Source organism: Dryas octopetala, chromosome 7 (genome assembly GCF_963921425.1).
Source record: "Dryas octopetala chromosome 7, drDryOcto1.1, whole genome shotgun sequence".
NCBI classification, from domain to species: Eukaryota; Viridiplantae; Streptophyta; class Magnoliopsida; order Rosales; family Rosaceae; genus Dryas; species Dryas octopetala.
Genome location: NC_141372.1, coordinates 4,370,053 through 4,382,282, shown reverse-complemented (window position 1 = coordinate 4,382,282; position 12,230 = coordinate 4,370,053). Strand labels below are relative to the sequence as shown.

Genomic DNA, 12,230 nt, shown 5'->3' with positions numbered 1-12,230 from the left:
TCTCCTTTTGTTTGGTTTGAAAATTTTTCGTAATTTGATATGACTTTTGGTGTTTTCTGTTAGTCCTAGGGCATGCTTTTGAGAATTTTATATGATTGTTGAACTACTTAACTCAGTACCTATAAGTCCTCAAAGCTTATTATATAACAACCTGGCTTTCTCTCACATTGGTTATAAAATTTGTCAATCATTGTAGCTTAATTAGAGAATTTAGATGGAAGAAAATATACAACTCATAATGTCTGCCATTCAGAAGTTGTGCCAATACAGGCCATCAGTCTGAAGATGTTCAATGTGATAGTCATTACATAGCATTGTGAATCTGTAACAAATGTTGATGATAGGAGTATGTGTGTGTGTTTGGAACGTATGGAAATGTTCACATACCATCATGGCAGTGCTTCATAGATCGGAGTTGCTTGGACCACCCAAGAGGACTTCGGTATTGATCAGTTTAGTTAATATAAAGAGTGAAGAATTGAAAATTGAAAATTTTGATTTTCTGGCAGTAAGATGTCTGATTAGTTGAAGTTATTTACTTACGTGGTCCCATTCTCATACTTTTTATATTGAGACTATTGAGTGGTTGAGACTTGAGAGTGCTACTGTGAGTCTGTGAGTCAAAAGAGTCAAGCTGAGATGGGCCCGCTGTGTAGACTGGTACTGGGCTTTTTGCATCTCAAAACGAGCGGTGGCAAAGTGGCACTGGCCAACTCTGAAATGTCTGCAGAATTGTGGTTAGTTTTGAAGGCACAAACATCATTTCTGTTTGAACAATTCAACTCTCACCCAAAATAACTCACTGACATCTCACTCTTCACATGCGTATCCGAAATTGAAAAATTAATTTTTTACTCAACACATTTTAGTATATTCCTAATACACACTAGAAAAAGTAGATTGATTTCTCCTTTAAATTTAAGAAAACTAACAAAACAAGAAGATTCATGCCATAGAACAATTGCTAGGCCAATGGGGTTTAGCGGTTCTCCATCAGTTAATGGCTGATTAGCTGACATTGGAAATGTCGAATAAAACATGCCATAGAACAATTTAGGATTTAATTAAGTGAGCAAGCATAAAACAAGAAGGCACAACAAGTCAAGTCATTACTCTTCAATTTTGTGCGAGATATGGAAAGGAAAATGACCACAAATGGGTACTACTATAATGATATTGGTGCAATGTGGCTTGTTTAACTAGGCGTGTTCTTTTATTTTTTGGTCGAATACTTTGTGGTCTAATTGTTAGAATATTCTCAACTTTAATGTTTCCGCACCCAGAAGCTTTACTTTGCATAAAATTTTGAACAAGAGAAAGATGGTAACCAGCTGCTTTTATATGGTAATGTGGTAAACCAGCTGTCTCCCCCTCTTTTGATGTGATCTGTGACGTACCAGGGCTTAGTGGGAACTGGTTAAAAAAAGAAAGAAAAGGTTCTATGAACAAGGAGTGAATAACAGCAAATAAACCTTGAATCTTCTGTCCAAAAAAATAAATAAATAAATAAATAAACCTTGAAACCTTCTTTGCTGCCATGCTCAAAAGAAAGTATCTGAATTTGGGGTTTTAAGCAAGCATTCGATATGGGTTTCCTTCTGCCGAAGCATATTATTGATTTGGGATTGTGAATGTCCCTGTACTCTTTACCTTATGTATTATTCAGTGGCAGATTTATGTAAGGGACATTGATTAATTTGCCCAAGTAGTTCAGTTCATTTGTTCATATTTTCTTATAGTGGAGACAAGGTGTTCGATAGCTGCTCTTTGAAAGGGATTGATTGAACTACTTGTTTTTTCATTTGTTCCTTACTTGTTTAACATAATAGCTGCTGCATATTGTTCGTGGTTTGAAGGGAGGTTAATCACTATAGAAACTATTGGGTAATCAATCAATATAAATCGTTCATGTTATGTCATATATGTAGTTATTTGTAATCCGCACTGTTAATTGGAAAGCTACTGTTATCTGATTATTCAATGCATCTATATGGTGTATGGAGATTAAGAAAAGTTGCTCATGTTGCCTATTGGGTAATCAAAGGTCAACTCTCCCCCATCATAATGTTACAGGTTTACAAGCCTCTCTCTCTTTTTTTGGCCATGAGGTTTACAAGCCCCGCTAATTGTAGTAGTTACAATCAATATGAGCAAGCAACTTCTGTAGGGTGGTGCCATAATTATGGGACAAACATGATCATTTATCATTAGCTTCAGACTATTCCGGGCTGGGCCCCACCTTTCGAGAGAGTGCCCATAGCTGGAAGAAGATCCATGTGGGCCCTAACTCTACAGCCCATATACCGTGATGGGTTTTCTCTTGCTGCAACACATGGGCTTGAAGATCTTTACAGATATCGATCTTCTTCAAGGGTTGTGATTCTTGTGCTGGTCTTATCAGCTGTAGACTAAGGGCTATGAGGATGGTTTGATGAGTTCCAATAAAGGGTTTTGCTTTCCATTGCTGTGATTGAAGTGTAAGGAAATTGAACCACTTTCTGAATCTTCAGAGAGTGGGCATATCTGACTTTGACCAGAATGATGAAAGATGTGTTATTGTTTATCTGAGAAAACAAATAAAAAGAAAAATTGCCAATGCTCATACCAAAAGTAAAAGGTAAAAGAAAAGGAGATTGCTTTGAAAGGCTTTCTAACAGTAAAACAGTTCCAACCTTTGTTCAGTTCTAGTTTGAGTTTAGAGGGGAGTACTTTGGTCTTTGGTGGGTGGACTTGAAACCACCACCGTCACCACCACAATCACCGCCACAACAACCACCAACACTCACCTACTCCCTCACCCACAACACTTTTTTGTCCCCTCAATACCTTGTTTGGCTCTGTAGCTGCATTTCTTGGAGAATGTACCTATCGCCTATAGGGCTATAATAAGAAGGAGAAGAAGAAAAGAAGAGAAGATAAAAGAAAAGAAGAGAAAGAAGGAAAGCAACATCTCAGTGTCTGACTAAGAAGCCCTCCACGCGTCCCTGCTGTTAGGCTACACGTACAGTACTGAACTTGCGCCGTAGACAGCAATACCTTTTTTTTATTTTTTCGTGCATGGCATGGCACAGAGGAGTAGGAGAGAAACAACTCTGAGAAACTTGAAGACATAGACATAGACACACACTCTCTCTTCTGTAATTGACGCTGTTGTAACATAATGGCTGACTCTGAGTGCCGTGCAGAGAGAGAGAAGGGACCACTTTTCGTACAATAGAGGAATTGAGTTGTCCTGGTGGGATAGTAAATTCCGCTGGAAAGTGTATACTTCCAAGAAATACTCTTCTATTATACTACACTTTTTTATCTCTCAAAACTTAAAGAATGTACCTTCAAAATAAATTGAACCCTGGATAATCCAAGTCTTTTAATACTTCTTTCAACTTTTTTATGGATTGGATTTCTTAGACTTACATGCAAAACAATTCATTTCTGTTTAGTTGTTATTGTTTATGGGTTATGTAAACCTGTGTTAGAGTTTCACATTGGGTTTATGCATACCCTTTTCCTTGCTTTTCGTTATGATTCTTATGAACCCTTCAAGGGCTTGATAAAGAAATTTGTAAAGTGTTAGAGGCTGAGGAATTAGAAGAAACCTCAAAATTAAAGGTATGCTCTACCCACGATTTACACTGGGGTGTCTCTCAAATAAGATAGTAATAAGCCTGCAACGAACATGATTCTCAAAATTGAAAGTGTAAAATAAAAAGAAAGAAAAGAATGCCTCACGGATGCCTTTACTTCTGCTCTGGGCTAAAGCTTAAAATTATCTGTATAAAGTTCAACTTTTACTTTTACCATAACCAATCAAACCAAAACCTCTATTATGATTTTTTTCTTTTTTAAAAAATAAATCATATTTAGTCAATGATAAAAAGGTTCGTTATTGACATATACAGAAGTGTTACAAAGATGTAGCTAGTTTAATTAGAAGATTACATTATAAGTGTATGAGCTCAAATAGTGATCTTCCCAATTCCTTAAAGATAGTGAACATCAATTCTTTAAGGATAGATTACATATCATTAAATTCAATATACAGTTATCTACAACAACAAAAAATCAATATATAGTTGGTACCCTAGCTCTAATATCATGTTAAAGTCGGCTTATAAGGTTAGGATTGCTCAAAACTACTGTATAACCCAATTATATCTTGACGACGTGAGATATGTAACAGTTAAAGTAAAAAAAAAAAAACATAATTCTCAAATAGTCATTTCACTAATTTTTTTTTTTATTCATGTGGTTGTAATTTTATGATATAGCCATTTGTTGTAATTAATGTAAACCAGTTCATAGTTTAATAGTACACTTTTTTTTTTTTTTTTAAATTTCTTACAACAATATTGGGAAATAGGTCCTAACATTTTTCCATTTCATTTTAATGCTATTTGGGTCACAGGTCATTGTTGAATTTGATCAATGTATATTTAAAAAAGAAACTTATAACTTAAAGGAAGAAAATGAATTAATCCTAAAATGTTGATATCTAAAATTTCTCCCCTACAATTCCCACAAAAAGGATGAGATTAGCGAGGATAACTTATGACTAATTCATCTTATTCCTTCAAGTTAGAAAACGTCATCCATCCTTCAATACTCATTAAATGTAGTTAGCTACCATATCGAATTCAATTTTGAACACCAAGCAAAACTATAGTTATGAATTTAAATTATCCGGCCATTATACTTATTTTAATTTTAATTATGTATTATAAATTTATGAGTTTTAAATTGATAAATGTGACCTTGTTTGTATGCACACAAAAAATGTTAAAATCCATTTCATGTTTTATTTACACACATTATAAAAATAACAATTAAAATTATAAATCAAATGCAAACAAACAGAATAGAAAAAAACAAAGAAAAATCCAGATCCCAAAGTTTCTAGGCGTTCATTGGATGCTCATCTTTATGATTTTGTGTCATCTATAGAATTATAGATGAGATGAGCATCATCTAATAACCGTTGTAGTCTGACACTAATTCTTGGACAACTTTCTGGAACCATGCACAAAATATATCACGTACCATACATTTTATATAAACTATATCACAACGATCTGAAAACCGAATATAATATTAAAACATAGATGCAATTCTATGTGCAATCTATAAAAATAACCCTATAAAACAAAAAATTGCCAGCTTCTTTTTTTATTAAAGTTTAAATTTTGGTTGGAAAAAAGCAAGATTTTCTTTTACTTTTTGGCGTTTGTTTCTGTGTACCGATTCAATTATCTCCACCGCATCCGAAAAAAAATTCAGCGGTTTATTTTTCGCGCGAAGTCTTTGGCATTGTGGAAGTCGCTCCCGCGCGCGCGCGCCAATTCACTCACTGACTCACCCTTAAAATAAGTCTAAGATTTTTCCTTGTTTACAATAAATACAAAATATAAAACCCCAAAATAACATAAATGCGGGCTGAGAGAAGATTCTCTACTGTCATGGCCACTCACATACCCTCTACAATCACAAAATATTCAGACTCGGTTTTGAGATTTCGGGGTTTGAGATAAACGATAAAAATGGGACTCAATATTTTATGTGCATTATTTATGTATAACATAATATATTCTTATACCACATTTTTATAATGCTATACTTACCACATTCTTATACCACATTTTTATACCATCTGACGTGTCATTACTTTATTGGACAAAGTTTTTCTTTTTCTTTTTGGGTTTTTCTTTTTATTTTTTAGTATCCAATGTATGAATGCCATGTAAGTTGCCACATAAGGTGGTATGAAATTATGGTATAAAAATGTGGTATATGTAGCACTACTGTAATATATAAGTAAGTTTTGAGATATTTCTTAAATAAGTTTATTTAAAAGATCTTTTATAGGGTTTATTTTACATTGTATTTTGATAATCGGAATTATCTATTTGTTTTGTCTCTATTAAAAGATCGTCTTCGCAAAAAATTAAATAAATCGAAAACCATTTGACCATTGATTAAATAGTCACCATTTCAAGTGTTTATTGAAAATATTTTGTTCATTTATTTATTTGATCAAAAGAATGTATTTTAATGATTTTCGATTTATCTACTTTTTTTTTATAAATGATTTTGAAATAGATACTTACAAAATAAACGATTTGGATTGTTGAAATACAATATTTAATGAACCTCGTGATGAATTTAAGAGATCTCTTAATAAAAGAAGCTTGATATATAAGCATATAAGATTCATAAGATTATACTCAATTTGAGAAGAGTAATGCTATTTTGATTAAATTAAATAATCAAATAAGAGGGACCAAGTGAAGTGTCACTTGGGGAGATGTGGAGATGAGAACCACTTCCCAAGTCACACCTCACTTAGTTCCTCTAATTTGGTCAATTAATTTGATCTAAATAGCATTACTGAATTTGAGAACTCTCAACATATAAGATCATACTCTCAGAAGTCAGAACCAACTCTGAACATTCTTTATTCATCTTTCTACAAATATATCCGTTGATAACATGGTGCTCGATCTGACGGTTGATGGGATCCGATGACCTAGATCAGATGTGGGATTGGGTTTGGGTGATGAGTGGGGCCAGAATTCGGTGGGACCGAAATGGAAGTATAGAAGGTACAAAATGGGTCACGTGTCAACTTGTCGTGCTGCATGGCCCATACATGAGGTGAGGTCCCCTGTGGTTTTATGCACGCGAGCTCCCAATAAAAAACAGACATTTTTTTTTTTGTCAGAAGAAAACCCACAAATAAAACGCATCTTTGGGGCTCTGGTCTCACTCCCTTAGGCACTCTGCTCTTTCACCAGAGACAGATAGAGAGAGAGAGAGAGAGAAAGAGAGCGCCATAGAGAGCTAAGTGATTTGAAGCCCTCTCTTTTCTTCTTGATCATATCGATCCTATAAGCCTCCGGCCTATAATTATGAAGTAATGAACCCAGAACCAAACCTCTTCTTCTCAGAAGAAGATGGATCAACATCATCATCACCACCATCATCGTGATCATCATCAAGAATCAAGTGAAGAACAACAAAACCCAACATTCCATTTGGACGCTCTTTATTGCTCAGAAGAGCATTTGGAGGAGCAAGTGACAGCACTGGACTATTTCCAAGAGGAAGTAGTAGAAGATAGTTATAATTACAGCAATATTTCATTATACAAACCAATAAAGCCTCCTCCAATCTTGCTAGAGCAAGACCTGTTCTGGGACGATGAGGAGCTAATCTCTCTGTTATCCAAAGAGAAACAACAAAATGAGCTCCAAAAGACCCTCCAAACTAACTCTTCTTTGGCTGGGGCTCGTAAAGAGGCCGTGGAGTGGATGCTCAGAGTCAATGCCTACTACTCCTTCTCTGCTCTCACTGCCCTTCTTGCCGTGGACTACCTTGACAGGTTCTTCTTCAGCCTCCAGTTTCAGATTGAGAAACCATGGATGACCCAGCTCGCTGCTGTGGCTTGTCTCTCTCTTGCTGCCAAAGTGGAGGAGACCCAAGTGCCCCTATTGCTCGACCTGCAAGTATGTGTCTTTTGGTTGTCGAATCTTGTTTGATTAATTAATGCTTGTAATTTGGTGCCTCTCTGTCCTGATTTGCTCACTGATCAATTGGGTTTCTTCATTTTTAGGTGGAGGAGAGTAAGTATGTGTTTGAAGCAAAAACGATTAAGAGAATGGAGCTTTTGGTGCTCTCCACGCTCCAATGGAAGATGAACCCTGTGACCCCAATTTCATTCATCGATTACATCACAAGGAGGCTTGGTTTAAAAGACCATCTCTGCTGGGAATTCCTCAAGAGGTGTGAGCTCATCCTTCTCAATCTCATTTCAGGTAACCCCCATCACCCCAATCGGATTAACCCCTTTGTACAATAACATCAACAAACAAAGAAAAAGTTGAAATCTTTAAGATTTTGCCTTACAAAATATTGATTCTTTCTTGCCCTTTAAACTGCAGATTCTAGGTTCATGTCTTTTCTTCCATCTGTAATGGCCACTGCTACAATGCTGCACGTTGTCAATAACATTGAACCCTGTCTTCAAGTCGAATACCAAAACCAGCTCTTGGGTATTCTCGGAATTGACAAGGTTTGTTCTAATGCTTTTCCTTAATCCAAACTTCAAACCATCGACAATTGAATCTTAAAGTACTGATCTTTCCCACATTGAATGTGCAATGTTGATTAAAGTCCTCGGATTTTTGTTAAAATTAAACAGGACAAGGTGGATGATTGCTGTAAGCTGGCGTTGGAGTTGTCATCAGGAGGCCATGGAAATCAATCCAAGAAGCGCAAGTTTGGTTCAATCCCTGGCAGCCCAAATGGGGTAATGGACGTGTCATTCAGCTCCGAGAGCTCAAATGACTCGTGGGCTGTGGCATCATCAGTCTCATGCTCGCCGGAGCCTCTGTCCAAGAAAAGCAGGGCTCAGGACCACACGACCAATGCTACAGCAGCAGCAGCAGATCATATTCTCACCATCATCCCTCGCTAGTTCCTCAATTGGTTCCACTACCCATCTTTTTTTTTTTTTTTTTTAAATTTAAGGATCCAAAAAATAGTCTCAGTCTCGCATGTCTAATAATACCTTAATTATGTTCCTTGTATGTGATTTGTTAAATTGCTTACCATCTCTGTGTTTTCATCCTAATCCAATTTCCCGGATGATCATCTTAATTTGGACTGTTGTTCCTTAGGATCTGAGTTCAGATGGGTATTATGGGATTGGGAAGCAGAGATGGTTGGCATTTTATCCGGAGTAAAGTTTTAAGAACATCAACAACAATAGCAATGAATGAATTGAGTACTTGCAGTAGCAGCAGGCAGTATTATTATATATCTCTGCAATCTTGCATGGCCCTTTTTAAAGAAAACAACAAAAAGAAAACAATAATATCTATCTACGCAGCTTCCTCCACATGATCAAAGTTCTCATTGCTACTTATCATTATTAATTTCTATAAAATCAAAGATACACTTGCAAGTTGCAATGTAATATTGGTTTTGGACCTTTGGTTGGCAGGTAGTGATAAACCAGTAGTCCAAAAAATGCACTAAAGTTTTGCATTGTTAACACATGAAATCACATATTTGTAGTCTGATTTTTCTCGAAGAATTAAAATGGGGGGGGGGGGGGGGGGGGAGATCAACATTCAACAAGACCGATTAAGAAAGGGGTTTGTATGCATGTGCTTATAGGAACATGTTGTCGGCCACTGTCATTTTAGGTGTTCAAAATATTGTGACTATTACTTAGAGGTTTGACCTCGATGAAAGCGCTCAATCTTGTATGACTTTGGGTTTGAAATTTGCCCTAATGACTGGAACAGGAGGACCAACAGGTGTAACCCACCACCCAATCTGTAACACCGTCCATCCTCATTTTCATTTTTCAATGCATACGCTTCTCTCTGTCTTACCTATATGGCTATATGCAATATATATATACACATCTATATTAGGAGTATAGGACCATTCAATGTTTCCAAAGTTCATTTTCTTATAATTATAGAAGGGTTATGTAGTAAAACCCACCCAACAGGGTTAAGTCAACCAGAGCTACAAATAATATAGAGAAAGACCTTGGTACTGCATCTATGAAATGCCCATGCCTCTAATTTGGAAAGAAAATTAATGGCCTTCTTTAATATAAGATTACCCTCTTGTTTAGATGATGAGCCTTATGAGAATTATTTGAATTAGGAATCAATTCTTACACTGGACCCTCACAAGATAAAAACTAAAATAATTTGATCATTGAAAGATTTGGTAGATATTAGCCCATCTTTTTTTTTTTTTTTTTTTAACAATAATGTTAGGATAAATAAACTTATTCATCGAATTCGTGTACAAAATGAACATAGTTTAAGATTTGTGATTCTAGCTTGTGGTGCCCGTGTTTTAACTAGAAATCATTTAAATTATGGTTCTTTTGATCATTATTTTAATTATGTAAAAGAAGATAAAAACTAAAATAGTGTGATCATTGAGAAATTTGGAAGATATTATCCCATCTTTTTTTAACAATAATGCTATGATCAACAAATTTATTCATCAAATTCGTTTACTAAATGAATATAGTTTAAGTTTTGTGACCCTAGCTAGCGGTGCCCCAGTTCTAATTAGACATCAGTTAAACTATTGATGGTTTGATCATTGTTTTAATTATGAGTTTCTACGATTGTTTCAATTGAATTAATATCAACTTCTTAATCTTTTATGAATCATAACCCAATTTTGTCTAATTTTTTTCATTAGATTGCTGCAACTTGTAGTTAAAGAATTGGACCTATAGATCTCAAATTCATATATAGTCGTTGGTATTTGGACCATTTGGTAGCTCACAAGAGACACCCACAAGAGCCACTGCATGTGCTTTTCTACTACTTCCTTTTTATGGAAAAAAAAAAAAATGAAATGCTTCCTACTTCTGAGTTCTGTCTGAGCTCACTTAAATAATACTTGAATCTGCTAATATTCTAATGCACCGCGATTGTCGGGAGTAATATAAAATAAGAAGTTGGTTTGCCTCAAATTTCCCTTCGTATATATTAACCATCTCATATACACTACACGTATATATGCAGATTGCAGTCTACTGCTGGTGTGTATTTGGTAATGGGGACTATATTGTATATAGTCTATAGATTGGACGCAAGTGTCACCCTCATGACTTATGTACTATTATTTCCTTTTCGTGTTTGAAGTGGAGCTTAAATTGCCACATGATCATAATATGATATGTATGCAAAAATTTATGATGGATCTTTAATTTTACAGAAAATTCTATTCTATGGTACAAACATATATGACATATGAACATATTTTTAACACTTGGATTTTGTTGGGTTCAATTGGGTTGAGACTTGAGACCTTGAGGTGGGTAAGCAATGGTTGAAAGGTGGGATTAAAGAAAAGAGGAGCCAAAAAGGAAGTAGAATTAAGCCGCATTATCAACAAAAAGGAGGCATAGCATAGCAGAAGGAAGATTAGGGAGAGATTTTAGATAGAATTAGCTAGATGGCAACCAAAGAACATGGCTAGAAAAAGCAAGAAAAGGTAAAAGGTGAAAGGTGGGGAATGCTGAAATCGGGGAACAATATCTTTTGATTTTGTTTGAGATGTCTTTGTTGTTGCAAGCACTTTGTTTGCTTTTGGGCATAGACTGTAGCCTATTTCAACCTAAAAAGAAAAAGAGAGAAAGACAATGATAAGATATGGATTGTTGATCAAGACCACAGAGAGCGCCAACAATGGGTTCCAGCTTAACATCTTCACATCTTTTATGGATATGCTGCATCTCTTTCAACTCTGCAAAGCTCACCCCTTTTATCAATTCACATTAATTCTCTAATTCCTCATGTTTATGTTGTTCTATCCGAGCCATAAGACATATCTTAGGTAATGTAGTAAGTAGATGCGGCATATTTTGTTAACTACACTTCACTTCGCTAATATTTTTATAAAAATATTAATGTTTACCTATGATATGTTAGATCAAGTATTTTATTAAACATTATGTTATATGCGACGCATAATATCATATAGGTAAAACATATTCGATAAGGTGTGGACAAGCGAACATGTGAATGTGCCACTGAGCGCTCGGTAGCTTCTTTGAGAGCTTGGCGAAGATTTTTTAAATCAAGCGAGCATTACAAGCAGTTTCTTCACCTGATTTTGAGGGTATAGGCTGATAAGTTTACCTCATCCCCTCCTAGAGTATAAAATAACATTTGTGGAAGCGTTATGTTAGGCTTTAGCTCCGTCCAAAATCCCAAAGCTAAATTATAACATAAACGCAGATAAACAAAGTCTGAGCGCTCGGTACCAAATTTTTTTGCACTACCGAGTGCTTGGCAATGGTTATTGAACGCTTAATGCTGGATGTGAACGTTTGCACCTGAATAGGCTTTTAGATAAAATACTAGAATGAGAGAAATAAATTGAAAAGTCAAGTAAACCATAAGTCATAAAGTAATAAAGCTCTATAAATCGTTTTATTGTTGTATCAGCCTAGTGTCGTATCCAAGCACAGGGTAGGTTGTTGATCATTAATTAATTTAGAGGTAGGGCTGGTTTTTCTAAAACAAAGGTCATCGCTATAGAAGGGTTATTGAGTCCTATGGTCAAGTAGTTTAAATCAAAGTCAAACTTATTCAGACATCATCAAATTTATATGGGAGGTAGTATTCAATATAAGAATACCTCCCAATTATGTTTAGAATTATTGAATGAATTTGTCAATTATGTTT

At 35.3% G+C, this 12,230-nt stretch overlaps 1 protein-coding gene across 1 annotated transcript; it reads left to right on the top strand.

Moving 5' to 3' along the window:
* The first annotated feature begins 6,782 nt into the window (after positions 1 to 6,782).
* Positions 6,783 to 8,708, top strand: LOC147278728 (cyclin-D3-3-like). The gene is made up of 4 exons (XM_086249983.1): positions 6,783 to 7,499; positions 7,607 to 7,808; positions 7,935 to 8,065; positions 8,195 to 8,708. Exons 1-4 carry the CDS (start codon positions 6,948 to 6,950, stop codon positions 8,468 to 8,470), a joined length of 1,161 nt encoding a protein of 386 aa, XP_086106109.1. The 5' UTR covers positions 6,783 to 6,947; the 3' UTR covers positions 8,471 to 8,708.
* Positions 8,709 to 12,230: the final 3,522 nt, after the last annotated feature.